An 18,332-nucleotide genomic window follows, 5' to 3' on the forward strand; every position below is an offset into this window, starting at 1 on the left:
AAGGCGCTGTATTACAGGTCTCCAAGCTTGGTACCTTTGAACTAGAGCCCACTCAAGGCTTAGCTACAGATAAGAGAATTGTAAGAGATATTTATCTTCTCAGGCATTCCCCCTACAAGAAGCAGTTTCTCACAGCCCTCTTCCAGTTTCCATCTGACTGTGCCTCACTTGCAGTATCTATATCGTGTAAGTCCAGCTGCCTTGAGGCACAAAAGAAGACCTACATGGAAGAGCCTGTCAATTGAATCAAAATTAGGAATATTGGTGGACTGTGATTAAAATTATACATTTGRTAGTGTGGGAGAGAAGGGTCTAGAGCAGAGCACTACTGGTTTTAAAAATGGTATATTCTTGGCAATAACAACCGAAATGACAAGTATGTTGATAGTGAGAAAAGATGAATAGTGAGAATCAGAGGGGAAGAAAAGAATTTCTGTTTTTTGTTATCTTTAAAGCAGTTGTATCTCTACAAGAGGGAGATAAAAGAGGTAGAAATAGAATTATTGATGAGTATGCGAGCAGACATGAAAGGAGAAACATAACTGGGTGCTCTGAGCATACCAATATCACTAGCCTGGAGCGAAAATATTGCTGATAGAGTAAATATGAAGATAACAGAGACAAAAGCAATACCCTGGGCACACCACTAAGAAAAACACCTCCACACTGTTAAAAACTCGAGACAGTTCAGTCATACAGGTTAGAAGAAATATGAACCAAAACCCCAGGTACCATGATTATGAAGAAGGAGATAATTTGCTATGTCAAAAATACCTCAGGTGATTTTACTGCTGAAAAAAAAAAAAAAAAAAAAAGAATGTCTGGTAGTGGAATCACACAGAGCAAAATCATTCAAGAGTAAAGCAATATAAGGCCTTAGTTTCTTATACATGAGGATTATTATTAAGGTTACATTTTTTGGTTGGATTTTACTTTTTTTTTTTTCTGAAGAAGTTTTTTTAATGTAGTGCATTCCTAGGATTCCATTAATTTGCAGCTGGCATCTGTGTTCCGAGAAGGGGCAAGGCAGTTGTACAGCAGGAGCAAGGAACAAAGCTTAAGTTGCAGAGAAGTGTAACACCGCAATTTCCTCTACTATAATAAAGCACACTGTCACTGTCCAACATAAAAAATGGATATTTTAATCTTGCCCTCTTAGCTGAAGAAAAACAGCTCTAGAAATTACTTAAAAAGAAGAAAATAGAAGTGTTGAGTGATTAGAGCCAAAATATGTAACAGGGTAAGAATGAAAAACAGACGCAAACACTTCTGTAGTCAACTCTCTGTTCAAAAAAAGTTATTTTAGAAAGCAGTATTATTGCATTTCCCTAAAAAAAAGTTGATTCAGCTTATACAGTAAGAAACCAATTTAAGTTTAGAAAGGAAATCATGGAGAAAGATGAAACACAGCTAAGGAAGAGAAGACATTGATACATTCTCTATGACCTTGAAAAAAACATAAAGTTTTAAAGAAAGTTTAAGTAACATTATTTATGCCCTTGTACATTAGCAATGTGTTAGAGGAATAATCACTGTAGATGGAAAAAAGCAATAGGTTTCACAACCTAAAACTGCATTTATAGGTACATTGACAGTTCCATCTGCAAAATATTAAATCTGTTTCTGCTGCACTTTTAAATAAATAAAGCATTTGCTTTATTTTCTGTTCTAAACTGTTCTAAAAAGTTGCTGCCAGTGTCCAGCAATTACCAGTAAAAACTTCAGAAGTGGTTGCTCTTCACTGATTAGTGAATCAGTATTGCCGTACTTGAAAGTCTCAAAACTACAGTGAAGAGTTCCTTTATGATCCCATGTTTTCACTGACTCAGAGCTCCCTAGAGGGGGAAAAATGGACAGAATCATTTCATGTTCCTAAGTACAAAGGAAGGGTTTGTTGTTTGGTATTTTAGTGTTTTTGTTGTTGTTGTTGTTGTTGTTGTTGTTCTTCTTCTTCTTCTTCTTCTTCTTCTTCTTTTTGTTTTCCCCATAAAGCTTGAGAATTTGTCTTTGGAATATAGGATTTTTCGAAGAGGGTGAGTGCAGACATAAACATAAGCATGTGTATACCAGAATGAAGGATACATAGTCAAGCACTAATGATCTAGAGAAAGACAGAATTAAAGTAATCAGTATAACTCTCTCATGTTCTCTTCCTTTTTGCTATTTATTATTTAGCACCATTATCTTTTCTTTTTTTCCCCTACAGGGCATCTCCCTCATTCAGTGTGCGACAATCACTGAGTGGGCAGCTGTTCAATATTTCCTTTTATCCTCACTATTCAGTGAGTGCCACATGAGTTAATTATCCTGTGTCATTGAAATTCTGCCTTTGAACTTTTCCGTGATGCTCTAATGCTCTAGCTACTCCCAAACAGTAGTAAATATATATTCACCACGTTCCTGTTATGTGTAACAGGTACCTATTCTATGTTGAAGAGTTTAGCTACAAAGGTATACAAAAAGTATGTCCATACTGTCCCAAAAGAATTCACCCTAAGGACCAGACTCTCTCTCTTTGYACAGATAAGCCTAGAAGCACAATCCCAGGCACACACCAGGAAGGTGCCTCCACATCATACACAGGGCTGCATTTTTGACTACAGAGATACACACACTGAAGTAAAACACTTTAAATTTCTTAGGTTTTTACATTAGGAACTGTGAGGGACTGCTGAATGTGGGTTTTTTTGTTTTTGTTTTGTTTTGTTTTGTTTTGTTTTTTGAACAACAGGGATAGCAAGAAGAGATATCATGATATTCCAAAGACAAGAAGACAATGACATTCTAGGGGGAGCAGTATGTTGGGATGGCAGGGTCTCTCTAATTAGAAAAATATGCTCTATGGGGTCTATGCTCTGTGAGACCTGTTTCTAAATGGTGCAAGAGCCTAAGGACTAATGTTACAYAGACATTCCTGCAGACACTTCCCTTTGGTATTTACAGAATCCTTTGACATCGCACAGCCCTGGCCATGATGATGAGCAAGCGACAGATAGGAAGAAGCAAACTGTCTCCATCCATACTTCTTTGTCCTCGCTTTTATTATGGARAGGAGGAAGTAATACCTGAATTTTATGGTGGAAATTGTGGCACAGGGCATACGTAGGGCAGTGCAGAAGAGCACGATGGTACCACATCAATATGATGAGTAATAACTTGCACATCTTCAGAATCATGACATGATGGTGGTTGCACAGCACACATCACAACAGCATTAGAGCTTTAATTTCTATGTCAACACATAATGATGCTGCAATGTACCAAATTGCTCTATACTTCYTGTGGAAGGAGGATAAATCAAGGATAAAATGTAACTTCTATGWACTTTTGTTAAAGCTGCTTTATAGAGTTGTTAACTGGGCAGAACTGGTTTATAGAGGCAGAGCATGCAGAAATTTGACTGTCCTTCATATACATGCAAATCTATAGCAAAAAGCAGAGAGAACCTTCCTCATGACAGGTAACAGAGTTCTTCGGCAAACAAAGAACAGTATTAGTCTTCCCTTCTGCACATGCTTCACCCTTAGAAAATTGGCATTGTAAGTTTAAAGCTCTCTTGTTAGCTTGCGTGAGCTGCATTTCCTCAGCAGATTATCCCTGATCTCACTGCCCTTGGCAGCATTATAAGGGTCACATTTTCACACGGCTGAACTACTTGAACAATTTCTTCAAAGTAGGAAATAAAAACATTCTTCCGTTCAAAGTTCTCATGCCTGTTTTTTCTTATTCTATCTTCTCTTTTTTTTTCTCTTTTTAAGTCAATAAACACTTGCATTCATTGCAAGAAAAATAAATTCCACTCCATTACTAATATCCCCATTCTGTTTACAGTACCAATGGCTGAAAATGAGGTATTTCACATGTGTCTTAGTTTCCCCKTTAAGTGCAACCCCTACATGATTTTCTCCTCCACAGCAGTTCTAATTKTTTCTGGCAGGCAAGGAGCAGGGAGTGACATTTCTGATAATCTTCTCGCAAACCTCAAAGAGTTCTGTGTCTTCTTTCCCAATTCCCAGAAGAGAAGCAGTGCAGTAAATACCAGCTTCTTCAGTTCTGCAAGTAGCAACACCAGAAGTATTTGCGTAGGTCACCTAACAGGCGGCATTCCTGCCATCCTTCCCATATATCCAAGTGGTTGTTAGGAACTACCTACAGCAGAGTTTGCTTATAGGTAGAGAGAATCCAAACTGCATAATATAGTTCTCATTCAGATTGACTTTAAGGGCTTCGCTACACTTTTAAAAGGTTTTCTAATACAGCATACTTATATACTAATAGAGTACAGAAGCATAAGTACAGAAGCATAAGTATATTGCTAATATATGCTAAACCTAAAACTTACCCAATCTTTCTTTATGATCAAAATATGGGACTAGAGCCTTTGTGAGACCCTAGGAATATTAGACAGCTATTCTTGAACATTTTTCTTTTTTTGAAACATGTATTCTCATGTAAGTCCAATAAAAGATATTACCTGCAATACTGATTGTAGGTACTGGTTTTCCTATTTTTTGTTTTCTAGATAGATTCACATTCTATCTAGATAGATTCACATTCAAGTGTAGTAACAGCTGAAATTTTGCCATGGAGACCAAAGTATTGTGACAGTTTTTGTGTACGCTTCTTGAGAGGGTATTAAAATGTAGTCTATAAACTCATCAGGCAGAGGAAGACCATGAGGGAAAGAACAATGCTATCTCTCTAAGAATCCAGAAGGCCTAGCTCTTCTCAAAAAAAAAAAACGAAAAAGTAGAACACTCCCATTTAAAGGAAGAAGCCAGCTTGCATTCTGCCCAGCCATCCTCAGGGGCAAACTGCCACCTCCGTGACACCAGTACTATGAGCAGCACTGCCATGGCCAAGAGCAGCAATTGCAGAGAAAGTCTTACCAAGCCACACACCAGGGCTGACCGGGGCTCCCTAGCCGGAAAGTGAAGACCGATGGGGAAGTGGAACATGCTCAGGGTCAACAGAATCTTTGCAAGAAATTGGTTGCCTGATGGGTTGCTAATAAACACATATAAATTATTTCTCCGAGTAACTTGACTATGCGCAGATTTGTTTTCATGAAAACAATGGAAGACCTACACCTCATATATGGGAAACTTCCATTTGAGTCTTTTTTTTTYCCTAATACTTGGACATTCAAGAGTTTCTTCTCTCTCAGAAATACACTCAGTTGGACTGGGTTTTGTTTCATTTTGTTAGCTTCGGTTTGTTTTTTTTAATATATAGCACAAGGTATTTTTCTCCAGAAATACCAGAGGTATTTATATATACCAATATGCAATACCAATATATACCTACATGTATATATACCAAACACCAAAGGTTGCTCCAGAAACCTTTCTCAGAAATACCAGAAACTTGCACAAAAAAAGAATGAGTTTCTGATGGACCCACATACTGAAAAAAAAAAAATCAGTTTAGCAAAGTTTTGAGCTATTCTAATTGGAGGTGCTAGGCATTCTCAACCAGAAGCCATGCTACCAATTCCAAGTAATGCATTTTTAAATGCCCCAGCATAGTATAAACTATTAAGAATGAAAGAAAAATTGAAGTAAAATGGCCAGATTTTGCCCTTGTAAGCAACAAGTCAATCTGGTTTACCTCAGTGGGCTGCAAAATTACAAATGAGGGAAGAATTACCTAAAGTTTAACCTCTCTTTTCAGACTTTTACCTCTTTTGGCTGCTTGCCTTTGAGAGCCTACATCTCTGAAACAGCCTCCCTGATGCATTGTTTCCTGAAAACAAGGAATACCAAAAGGCARGCATAATTATTCTCATGGTTGGATACATAAAACAAACAGTAGGAGACATAAATTATGAGAAGACCTACAAGCCTGTAATTGATGAGCAAAGACAGTGTAAAGACAGAGAAAATTTGAAGTGCAAAGGCATCTAACACTTTACACATTAATAATGTAATCAAACTTTCCAAGATCACAGTTCTTTCTTATTAAAAAAATGAATCATAATAACTTGCCTTAGGACATATTTTATCTGGACCATTTTATCTACCATCATTACTAGATGACTATGTATGACAGCAGTCTTTTTACTAATTGACTTCTTTAACTTTAAAATATCTAAACTATTTTTTAGCTTTACGCTGTAAAAAGTCCAACACTCACAGCTAAAAACAGTTCATTATCAGTTTTCAAAAGTATATGCGAGTTTTAAGTACCATTTGGGGCTTATCATTAGCAATAACACTCAAAAGGCTAAATATACCCTGGAACATCATGAACCAGCATTACAGTTGTTGTTGGAGTTCATTCTGTAAAACACAATTCCATTTCACCTTTCTCTAGCCCCAGTAAAGCATTGCAGGGGTCTCCAGAGGCTCCGAAGAATAACAATATGACCTTATTTTACAAAGTTGACAGCTGCAAACCCCTCTCAGATGCACTGGGGTTTCCCTGTGGATTAGGTGTTAAAGAGTATTTCAGTGCTTGTGGACTATTTTCCTAGTAGCATATGCATTTTTTATGCACATATTTATCTTATGGGCCCAAGAGTACAAGTATTATCTTTGTAAGATTTTTTTTTTTAAAAAAAACAAAAGAGCTCAAGTCTTGTTCTTTTTGGGCTTTTTTTTKGGGGGGAAGCAGGTTAGGAAAGACTGATATACAGAGTAGAATATTTCAATCAAGGTCATTGTGATCRGTAGAATCATTTTGCTTTCAGTGAAATAAAGACTTCACCCATATTCAATGAAGCATTATTTCTAAACTAAAAAGCCAAAGATGCATAATAAAGACCCACACTGTCAAACTGCAATTAATCTTTTGTTTTAACCAGAGAAACCTAATTAATACACATGGTTGGAAACCTGTAGGTCCTGTGCAGCCCTCACTCCTTGAAATTATATTTATTACATCTGCACATCTGTACTAGATGCCAGTAATGTACTGGGGCAGGAAGAGAGGGAAAATAGGGACATTCCATGTCCCTGTGGCAGTCTTGCAGTTTAAGAATGYAATAACAGTGATAAAGAAAAGTGGACTGAAAAAAAAAAAAAAAAAGTAAGGTATAAATGCAGGCTGCAGGAATTGACTTTATGCTGCAAGAGATCATTTATTGCTTGACTTTGCAGAATGAGTTGGTTATGCAGACTGCTAAAAAAAACAGACAGCCAGCAACGTCCCAACTTGAAGTTGGCTGTACAGACAAGCTAACATGATCCACCACAGAATTCCTCCACATCTCCAAAAACGGTCACAAATTTAGATCCACTCTAGATCCACAGCTCTACCAAATGAGATGCTTATTTAAAAAAAAAAAAAAAGAAATCCTGGTTGTAGCCTCTAAGTGCATGCAGCCTGGAACATGCCTGCGATTCCCTTGGTGAACATCTGGTGCACAGATGGAGTGAAACAGTACAGGCATTCAAACCATGCTCTATGCATTTATATGCATTTACCTCCCCAGCATGACTGATGYCCGGATTTTTAGGAGGACTCCATATCCCATCATTTCCCACAAACCATTGTTGAGTTCTAAATACTTCTCAAAAATCTTGACCAAACTTACTAGTTGCCTTAACATTCTCTAACTAGTGGTTCTTACTATTCTTATTAATAGTAAATGAATAGTTTAACACTGCTGGGCAAGTAGATTGCRGCCCTGCACAGTTAGGAAAGTATTTGAGTAATCTCAGCAGTATGTGCCAGCTCTGATGTGTTGGTTTTTAAAGTGCTGTTACAGTTCACTGCATGTTTAATTTTTCATGGATTATAAATTTATAACCATTGCTGTTTGTAGTGCAGGAAAGTCTAGAATCAGAAGGTCGATACTGTATTATTTTAAGGTCTAACCGACAAATGATTTCTTCTGTGGTATCTGCTAGAGAATAGAGTTCAAGGAGCCTGCAGAATTTTCTGAGGAGAAATAACCCTTGTTTTGTGCGTAGTCAATGCATTCATCCCAGCCCTGTATCCCGCCTCAGATCTAGGGCAAAAGCTCAAAGGTCCATTCTCCCAGCTATCAATGAAAAATACACCAGGCCCACACTGAGCAGGATTCAAACAGTGTGCAATACAAAATGAGACACTCATGATTCCAGAAGAATTATTAGCAACAATATTGTAGTATTGGGGTACTTGTGACCTCTTAATCTGATACTAATCCTGAGTCCTGCTCTGCACTAGCATTTTGGTCTACTCGTGTGGTAGCCTTGCTTTGAGACACGCAAACCTGCAGCTCTATTTCCACTTTCCTTGCTTTGCTCCTACCCCTTCTCTCAAAGCAAGGATGGTGATGCCTGTGCAGCCTCTCCGCTCTAGAAGTGGAACAAGCTGAAAACAGGCAGCTTGCCACATTGCCTTCCTCTGGTTGGGGACACACCACTATTTCCCACAGTGTTGTATGTGAAGTTTTGGGGGCCAAGGAGAGAAAAGSAAACATCTTGGAGCACCTAGCTATTCTACAAGAGCCCCCTCTTGCCATACCATAGAGGGAGAGGAGCGTGATTCCCGAGCGGAGCTTGCTGGCATGGAGGACCTTGCTGTAGGGAAGAAGTTGCAGAATAGAGAGACCTCTGCACCCAACGGGGTGACAGCCGTGACAGCCTCTGCACAAAACAAAGTCTACTGCAATAAGTTCTCACATCAGCCAGGCTCCCACAGTGTCCTACATGTCTTTAGCAACAACGAGGGAAAATGCGTTGCTTATTTTGCATTTTGGCAGAAGACAGCTGGATCTGCAAAATGTCACATGCTCATCTTCAGCTAAACTGATATATCACTTTTTCAGAAATGCACAAGACCAACAGATATCCTTACTAAGATTCTTCTATACACAGTAAAATGATGAYTGGCATTAAGCATTTGCACCTATACCCACATCTTCTTCAGCCACATGAGGCATTTTGAAGAGGTTTCTGGGTGGCATATGCTAAGTCCTTAAACAAGACTATCCACTACACTCTTGCTACAGCTAATCAAGACTGGCACAACAGGGATACCCACGGTAGCCACAGCAGTGCCACTGGACTTGCATTTGCTCTCCTGCACAGCGCCCTGCTCCTCCCACAGGGCAGCTGGCTTGTGCTTTGCTTTCAAAGACCTTCTGCTTTGGCAGACACACAGCACAGACAGACTGCATGGTCTCTGCTGCTGCTTGCTTGGTTGCTGTGATCTACCAGCAACATTTCACTGGATGAGGCCCAAACATGCTAAAAGCTGACTGCAAGAAGATGAGCACAGAGGAGACCAGTTCCTAGTTAGGTCCAGGAAGAACAAAATCTGCCTCCTTTTAAGATTGTTGCACTCTGCAGATTAACCAGTCGCACAGCTCAAATCAGCTGGGCTTTTTCAGTGCCAGTGTGCCATTAGAGCAATCAGTGTTCTCATAACTGTAGTATTGATTAACTTTAGCAGTAGGGACACGGAAAGTAGGGAAGGCATTTTAGAAGAGAAGTCTGTACTTTCTGTCTGTCTTCTCTTATTATTGCCTAATGATAGCATAGGTCAGCCTGACTTCTTCAGATGCACTGCAGAGGACGGCCTCGATGTGAACAGCTAATAGCTTTCTCTTTYAGAAAGAATGAATCTCTTTGTAGTCATCCAGAGCGTCTTTATTCCTATCAGTTCCAGGACTTCCTCTGCCTTCAGCCTTCTTCTGCATTTCTGTTTGTTTTCCCAACAGCCCTGATAATGCTGCATAGCGACTGTCCCTCTGACTTGTCAATATGCCTTATCCCCAAGACAGAGCAGTTCCATGTCTGCAATATGTTCTGTTCCGTAGATACAGATGGAAGGTTATGTTACAGAAACAGATACAACATGGTTACTGCACTGTGGAGTGAGTTTAAGGAATGGCAATTCCATTGGAGTAAGTTAACRCAGGGTTGGATCACAGACAAGATACACCCTCAAGCTTCCACGTGAACAAAGACTGTTTRAAAAAAGATCAATTTGCATAGGCTGAAATTTCAAGAAATTTATTCAAAGCATACCTTAGAATAATAAAAAAATACAAATGATTGTCCAAATAGTCTAGAAAATAAGGAGATCAGATGCTTAAAATTGTGTCTATTTCCAGCATCTCATTTATTTTGTGCATGTCACACACAACCAAATAAATGTACGTGTTGAACGCAGTTGCACTGCATACAGATGATTTCCTGTTTTGGCAATGGGCTACAGTTATGTTTGTCTCTCTGGGAGGAACTCTGTAGTCTTCTTTCAAGAACAGTTGTTTACATTGCTCTGATAAGCCCTGTTCCTGCTACTGTGCATGAATTCATCAGAACTACTCACCTGTACAGTCATGTGGTACAGCCTGAGCCTTATCAGCCCCTGGTAAATAAAAGGGAGATGAGTCAAGACAGAAGCCACACAGCACACTATTGTAAGAGCATGGGTCCCGCTGTGATAATGCAAAGGGTGCACACAAAGGTTATATATACACACCGCTCCATACGCAGCGGCTGTCTGAGACACAACTACCACCAGACTTACCTATGCCTCTGCACAACGGGACAAGAGCTTGTGACACACGCTGAAAGACAACAAAAAGACAAGTTTTCACCTGAGCGCTGACAGGCTAAGCTGAGTCTTTCCAAGGAAGCTATACTTTGAAAACTGCACGCTTCTACTGGCTGGGATTGCTTTATTCACAAGTAGAGTAATGTATCTTAGCAACTGTAGCAAGGGGGAAGACTTACTGTACTGTAAAAGAATTAAAACAAAATGTATATAGCTGCTCACTGTTATAAATACATCCCTACCACTATGAGGGAGTGATCAGTTATATTCCTGATTACTTTCCACATTCCCTTTGTCAATGGGGCCGGGGCACGTCTTGAGTTTTCAACTCACCCTTGGAGAAACTAAATCCTTCACCTTCCCCTGTGACTGGACAGGCCTTACAGCACAACCTGTGATCTTCTGCTTACAGTAGAGCAAGCCAGCATCCCAGCAGCATCCCAGAGATAAATCTGCTCCAAAAGTGCTCAGCTGCCTTCACAAGAGAGCAGAGTTTCCAGAGTCTAGCTCTAGAGCAGCTGAGACTGCCCTAAGCAGGCCMGGACTGAGACATTTCACTTTCTTACTTGCCAGGCAGGTTAAAAGCTTCCTGTGGCCAAGGGACTTTTTGCAGGTTACACTTTGCTAAGGGGTAGCAGTTTCTCACATATAAAACACTATTTTCCATGCAGACTTCATCTGTGCTCCCTCAAGTCCCCCGTCAAGACAATTCTGTTGCCACCCACAGCGCAGTAGGGTTAAGAGCCCTCCAGTCCGTTTCTGTCTCTGAAGAGCTCTGCAGGCAGCAGGGGAAAAGGCAGGGCCCACATCCACTTTGTGCTGTGGATGCACAGGAGAGCACTGAACCGCAGCAGAGGCTCTGTAAGCGATCTAAGGGAGAAGTRACAAAGAGAGGGAAAGGCCTCCAGAACCTGAGTCACTGCACAGAGGTGACTGAAAAAGAAAGTGAAAACTCCTTTTTCCTTTCAGCAGGGGCAGGGAAGCTCCGATTTCTCTTTCACAGAAGGCAGGTTCACCCGAGTACCTTCCAGCAAATAGTTTGCTGCTCTCCTCTTAGGGATACTTYATTTAAATGCATGCAAGACATTCGGAAATGTTTAAGAGGTGTCACACTGGGGAAAAGAGGGAAGCCTTGCTGTTCTCTATGGCAAGGGAGAGCTCCCCTTCCCAGCCTGCGCAACTTGGAGCAGTTTTCCACATGAAAGCAGAACAGGTGGTTGCCTAGGACAACAAATTGGCCAGGAGATCCGGAGAGCACGCGTGATTTAGGGCCGGGCATTTTTCGCTTTACGCAATATAGGGGATGGGGGGGAACAAGGGAGAAAGGCTCAAACAACCCCAAAACGACTCTGCTTGGACTTGTCCAGGATTATCTCCCAAGGAGTTTAAGCGTCTATCCAACTGTCTCTCTAGCACTGTCATTACTCCCGAAGTGTGCACACCAACTCAGCCCTTAGCATTCCTGGCGTTAGAAGCCTCCCAGGATTACTGCCACTCATTTCGCACGGGATGCAGGTGTCCAAACGCTTCCCAACACACGGATGCCCCTGGCGCCTCGCYGCTCGCCGGTGAAACGCGCTTCCCGTTACCGCCTGCCCTGCGCTCGCTCCCCGCCACAGACACCGCCGCCGAGAGCCCCACGGGGCCACGCCGTCCTGGGACACGCGTGACACAGCGCGGCCGGGACGGGGGCTGCGGCTCCCGCGCCCTCCTCCTCCTCCTCCTCCTGTTCCTGCTCCTCCTCCCGGCGCTGCTGGGGCCAGCGCGGGACGCGGGGGGGTCCCGGGGCAGCCTCCCGGGGGTGCCGGGGTTCCCCGAGGGGTCGAGCCCCGCTCGGGTGGCGGGACACGGGGAGCTGCCGCTGCCTCCCGCGCCGCCCGCTCCCCTTGGAGGCTCCGGGAAACTTTGCCGCCGCGCCGGGCCGGGCCGGGCCGGGCCGGGCCGGGCTTTCCCCGCGAGGGGCGGGCAAGGGGAGGTGGCCACGGGCAGAGCAGCAACTTTGGCGCTCGGCCCGCCCGGCGCGGAGCGGCGCGAGGAGGAGCTCGCCTTGGAGGTGGGGGGAGATGGAGCCGGGGCGTGGGGAAGCCGCTCCCGCCTCCTTCCTCCTCCTCCTCCTCCTCGCCGGCTGCTCCAGTCCCGCAGCCCGACGGCCGCTGCCTCCCGCGCGAGCCGCGGCAGTCGGGAGCGCCTCGCAGCCGCCGGCATGGGCGCCCCGCGGGCCGCTCCCGGCTTCCTGCTCCCGCTGCTCCCGCTGCTGCTCCCGCTGCTGCTGGCGGGCGCCGCGGGGCCCGGCCGCGCGCCCTTCTCGCTGCCCCTGCGCGTGTCGCCGCCCGCCGCCCGCGACATCCTTCAGCGCGCGCTGCCCGCCTGGCGCGGCCCCGCGGCGAGCGCCGGCGCCGGGGCGCTCATGGCCGGAAAGCCGGCGAGCGGCGGCCGGCGGGAGCCCCCCGGCGAGGCGGGCGGCTTGGCCTTGGCCTCCGAGCCYGCGGCCGCCCTCAACTTTCTCGCCATGGTGGAGAACCTGCAGGGCGACGCCGGGCGCGGCTACTACCTGGAGATGCTCATCGGCACCCCGCCGCAGGCGGTACGGGGGGACCCCTAGGGGGTACGAGGGCACCGTGGCGGCAGGGGCGCGCGGACCGATAGTGGGGACCCTTCGTGGGGGTTGCGGGGTGCCCCAGGCTCCCCTGAGCCCCGCCGGAGGCAGCTCTGCGCGGGGCGCCCCGGGCGAGCTGCGGGCTCCGCGCCAGGAGTCGTGTTTTGGGAGGCTTTTAAAATTTGTTCATGTTTTTAGGCTGCTTTGTGTTGCGATGGGGTGGTTCGGTAGTTACTCCCAGTGGCCCCGTAAGAAATCACTCAAAACACCCGTGCCCAGCTAAGCGGTTGCTCGCAGGGGCAGTTGCCTCTTCCGAGGGGACCCCCCGTTAACAACACGGAGCTTTTTGCGCGTCTCGAGCGCCGCTTGCGCTCGCCGTTTGCCTTCAGCAACGCTCGGGAAGTTTTGTGCTGTGGCCGCTCTTTCATGAGTGTCATGAGATGCCACGGGAAGCGCTGCGGGTGGGGATGACTAGTCAGCTGAGCGGGGATTAGTTTCCTGAGAGCCCTTGGGGCTCTGCCTCTGGGCGGCTCTTGGATTCCTGGAGTTCGGGTCCTCGTGGTGTGCTCGGAGCGTGCGAAATCCTTCTTCTTCAGCTCTGCGCAATAAAAAGCTAATGTATTCTTTAATGTCTGAGACTGTTCAGCTGCTAAAGGATTGGACTTCTGTGATTTTTGTCTCCCCCCCCCCCACCACCACCTATACAAGAGGAGGATCGGTGGTATTGTCACTCTAATTGAAGTGTGCGACAGTAGGATCAATACAYGTATTTTTAAAAGGTTGCATTGGTTTGTGATCGATAAATATAGTTAGGAAGGCTGACCAGGTCTGAGAGATCAAGGTGTTGCCCTGTAGCCACAGAGTGAAACAGAGTGAAACACTTTTTCCTCTGTGCCATTCCCTGCGTGTTTGCCTAGTGCTATTAGGATGGCAATGTGTGTTCTTCATTACTGCAGGGAACATTCAATATTGGCTCCAGCTGGAATCAAGATAGCAGATTTGATTGGGCTAATAATCCAGTTCAGTATGTCTTAAATTAAAAAATAATTTTAGGTAGAAAAAAAGTAAATAGAAAACTTTTCATCTCCCGTGTGTTTTGGGGGATTCTCAAATACAAAGAAATGGGAAAGGAAAATTGGGATAGGCGTTCAAAAATGCAACTAGAGGTCTAACAGGAGAAATGTGCTGCTCTCAGTGCACTTTGAGACTTCACTTACACTTAATAGTATCTCTTGTACTACAAGTGATGTAAAGTTTCAGATGAATTTGATTTAATTTTTTTTTCCATCTGAAAAGAAAAAGAACTCTGAATCTGGTCGCAAAGTTTGCATTATTTTGAACTAGTTCTGAGCTTTTTTTCAGAGCTAATTACTTAAAAGATGACGACTACTGGTGTTTAGCACATGCAAAGCTCTGTTCACATGAGCAGACCCACCAAGACTGTAAGTGAAGTCATAAATGTGTTTGTGCTTCTGAATTAAAATTTCAGTGTGTAGTGACTCAGTACAGTTAAAATTTGGTTTCTGCTTTTGAGAGAGGAATTTGTATCTTTCTCCCTGCCTGAACCTGGAAGACTTAAAGATCACCAACRTACCTGTTGTTTCTCTGCTTCACAGTGAGCAGCACAAAGTTGCTGTGCCACTGCYGGCTGCTTCTGCTTGAGTCCCACGGATACTTAGAGTGGGTATCTTGGTATTGCCAAGCGTAGGGATCATCTAAACTCTTTGGGAAGTGGCCACGAGAGTCGGTTGTGTTCGGGTAAAGGAGATGTCTCTCCTTAATTTGCTCCCCTCAACTTTGCCCCATGTTAGAAGGTTCTGTGTGACGGGATGCCCAGACATCCTTCTTTACTCCTGTATCTTTGTGTGTGGGACTCCTCTGGCCTAACTCTTCCTCACTCAGCCCTTTCCTGGGACTGCCGACCCTACAATTCCACACTGACATTTGGCTAGAGATGCAGAATAATATTGCCAGCAAGAAGAGCAACAGCGTGGCTCCCTTCCGCACTGCTGGAGCAGGAGGCAGGCACTGCAGTTGGTGCTGGATACAACATCTTGGGGAAGCAAAGGTGTAAGCAGGAACAAGGCAGCGAGGGGCACAGGCCACGTAGCTGCTCATGGGAAGAGGTACAAAATCAGTCACAATTACACCATGTTGGCGCCTGATAAGTTTGGAAGTGCATACATTTAGTTGTGTGCCTGCTACCATTGCCTGCTAGCCACTAGTCAYGGTAGTAGCTTGTGGCTTGGATACTGCTCCAAGTTGCTGGTGTAGGATTTTTTGGAGACTTTGTTGCCGTGAGGGAATACAGTGAAAGAAATGTACTCTAGCCCAGCAATGGTCTGTGCCCCAGCGCCTGCTGGTTTTCCTTTTTTTTATTATTTTTTTACTGGGCCCTCAGGCCTTTTAAGCCAGTGTCCCTCTAGAGCCCAGGCACTCAAGCAGCCACTGAGYTCTTGCCAGTGCTGGGAATGTTTTGTTTCACAGAATATTGTTGGACTTGTGTCACTGCTCAATTATATTTTTAGATTTTTTTTTTTTCATTTCTATTCTTGGGAGGAAACTACTACAGAAGAATTTGGCTTTTCAAGGCCTTTAAAGGATTTTTTTGTTTGTTTTTTAATACAATTTGGCTTCCGTTTGCGTTCTGATTTGTCACATAGCAGATGAGCACAGTACAGAAACGATTTTCACAATGACAGTTCTGAAATACGTGTTCCGACAATACAAAACTAGAACAGTTCTGCGAAGTCAGGTTTTTCTTTCCAAGAAATGAAGTTTCAATGTAGCCAGACCAGTTCTGCAACATGGTTCTACCAAAATATTTCTGAGCATTTCCAGTTTTATAATATAGGATCCCAATCACGCTGGGTTTCTAGATTAGCCACTMTATCAGTGTCAACCCTCATTGCTCCCATTAGTGCGAGAGCAGACCTGAGCTTGTGCTTAAGAACTATGTGAAAGGTGAAAAAGAAGAAAGAAAGTCCTATTATATTGGAGGGTGGGATATATTTGTCTCTTATTTCATGGCTGCATTATGTGCCCTACTTGTGATGGATTATGTGGTTTTATACCTGTCTATAAGGGCGCTCATTTTCCAATTCAGAGATTTAAATATGAGGTGTCAAGAGCCCAATATGAACTGTGTGCACTGTTCTTACTTATTTCTTTAAATAATCTGATSAAATTCCTTTGCTCTATCTTTTATTATTTTGCCTGCCTTGAGATTGAGGTTATAAGCATTGTGATGAATTGAGTGAAAGATCATTTGAGGGGGAAAGGAGAGGAGGACCCAGCTTTCAGGGCACCCTTGTTCAAAACCTTCTCTGACAAACATCTGACCAACAAAGCAATGCATCGCCCAAAGCCTCCCATGTTCTTCCCAGCTTTCTTAAAGCCCATCGGGACTTCATTAAGGGGTTGCAAAGAAAGTGCCATTGTTTCATCTCACCTGTTCGGTTCATCTCTGTTGTGTGATGTTGGGGAAGTCCTGCCAGTCCTGCTGCATTTTCAATTTATGCTTTTATTGAGATCAAGTAAATACTATTCTTGCAGCTTCGTTGCAGAGTAGGCTGAGCTTGTACCTCTGGAGAACCCCCAAATSATATAGCAATGGTTTGATTAGTGGTTACTGAAACCATAATAGCATCTGACTTAAGCTCTGAAGATCACGAGTCCTCTTTAAAGTTTGAGTTTCAATTTTTCATTTCATGTACAAAGGAGTTTATTGTTTCGTTTTTTTTTTTCTAAGGACAGTTTGTTTTGCACAGAAGGTGAATGAGAAAGCAGTCCTGCAAACTTGCAGGGAAGTTTTAAGGTTAAAGTAAGTGTTGGGTTTAATGGCCTTCATTGCAAAACATGTAATTTCCATGTGATTAGTGGGAGGGTTGGCATTCCTTCATATCCCTCCAGCCACTGCAAATAAATAAATAAATAAATAAGATACATTAAACCCCTCGAGTGCACCACAGACTCCTCTAAGTTATGGCTTGGCAGTTTGAAGGTGATAAGCACATACATTAGCAACTTCTAAATGTGAGGCCTCATTTTTTTAATTGGTTATAGCTAGTTCTCTGTCTCGTGAGATGTGGAAGAAATAAAGATCGTGAGGAAAGATTCAACTACTCTTGAAATTTCATCACCTCACCTTGTGAGTCTTGCTGTGTTAGGTGATAGGAGCCTRATTTCTGGAGCCCTGTTGCTCCTGAGAAGCTAAGCTCTGCTTTCCTAAACCTGTTGAAAGGGAGTTAACTGCCTTTCTAGATACAAGGGGAACTTTTGGAAATCTGATCCTCCAAGTTTAAATGCCAGAAGGTGATTTTTAAAAAAATGTTTATGTGGGTCTTTTGCTTGCTTTTTGAGCTTTTTTAATGAAAGTGAGAAGCAAGAAGGCTTGAGGAGCAAACACAAGTCCTATGGCCTAACTCAAAATATCTTAGAGTATTTTGTGGTGGCAGGTATGTAGCACCCAGATCCCTCTGGTGAAACAACAATTAAAATACTGCTGCTGCTGCTAAATGATTCTTTTGGTGGATGTTTTGTCGTTGTTAGGTCCTGAAGGCAGAGAGAGAAGAACCTGAAAGTTAGACAGCTAATTTTGTGATGTAATGGTGTGGTATAATCTATTTTTGTCCAAAGACAAACCAAACAAATATCCCAGGTTTTGGTTGACAGAGGTGTACCTACCTTTATGCATTAGCACCCTGGCACMTCCTTCCATACAAAAGCAGCCCTTGCAAAAGCAGGCTGCATGGAGGTGGTGGAGCYTGCACTATAAAAATAACCAAACTACAAGCATTAATTACAGCACACTTGCCCTGATTAGACTGGAGCACAGTTCATGTTTTGTACCAAGGCTTTGCCTCAGCGTATTTATAAGTGGGCTTAATAACCTGCTATGTCTGCGTGCAGGGAGGCACTGAATGGGAGAGGCTCCCTGTGGTCAGTCCTTGGGATATGCCCCTCTCACGGCCCAAATAGGTTGGATCAGATCCACATTTTCTCCAGGGAGAAAGGCATTTGAAGGCTCTTGCTTTCCTCAAGGGAAATGCTGAAAGTTTTATTAACTGTTCTCCGCAATTGTGCATTCAGTTCCAGGTAGGTCACAGGAGAAGATTTGTTGGGAAGAGAACCTAAGAAAGCCAAGATTGCCTTCTAGTATGTTGGAATTATTAAACAGTCTCTACTTCTTAAGTTGGAGCAGAGGGCGGTGAGCTCTAGGGATAGTCTCTTGCAAGTCTTC

The 18,332-nt window shown here is 43.7% G+C and overlaps 1 protein-coding gene across 1 annotated transcript in view; it reads left to right on the forward strand.

The window, feature by feature from the left end:
- Positions 1-12,697: 12,697 nt before the first annotated feature.
- Positions 12,698-18,332, forward strand: part of BACE2 (beta-secretase 2) — a 43,969-nt gene continuing 38,334 nt past the window's right edge. Inside the window, exon 1 of the mRNA XM_026053046.1 lies at positions 12,698-13,078. Within this exon, the coding sequence (XP_025908831.1) occupies positions 12,698-13,078 (381 nt within the window). The remainder of the gene's footprint in view (positions 13,079-18,332) is intronic.

Source organism: Nothoprocta perdicaria, unplaced genomic scaffold (genome assembly GCF_003342845.1).
Source record: "Nothoprocta perdicaria isolate Ctin4 unplaced genomic scaffold, notPer1 scaffold_96, whole genome shotgun sequence".
In the NCBI taxonomy this organism is placed as follows: Eukaryota; Metazoa; Chordata; class Aves; order Tinamiformes; family Tinamidae; genus Nothoprocta; species Nothoprocta perdicaria.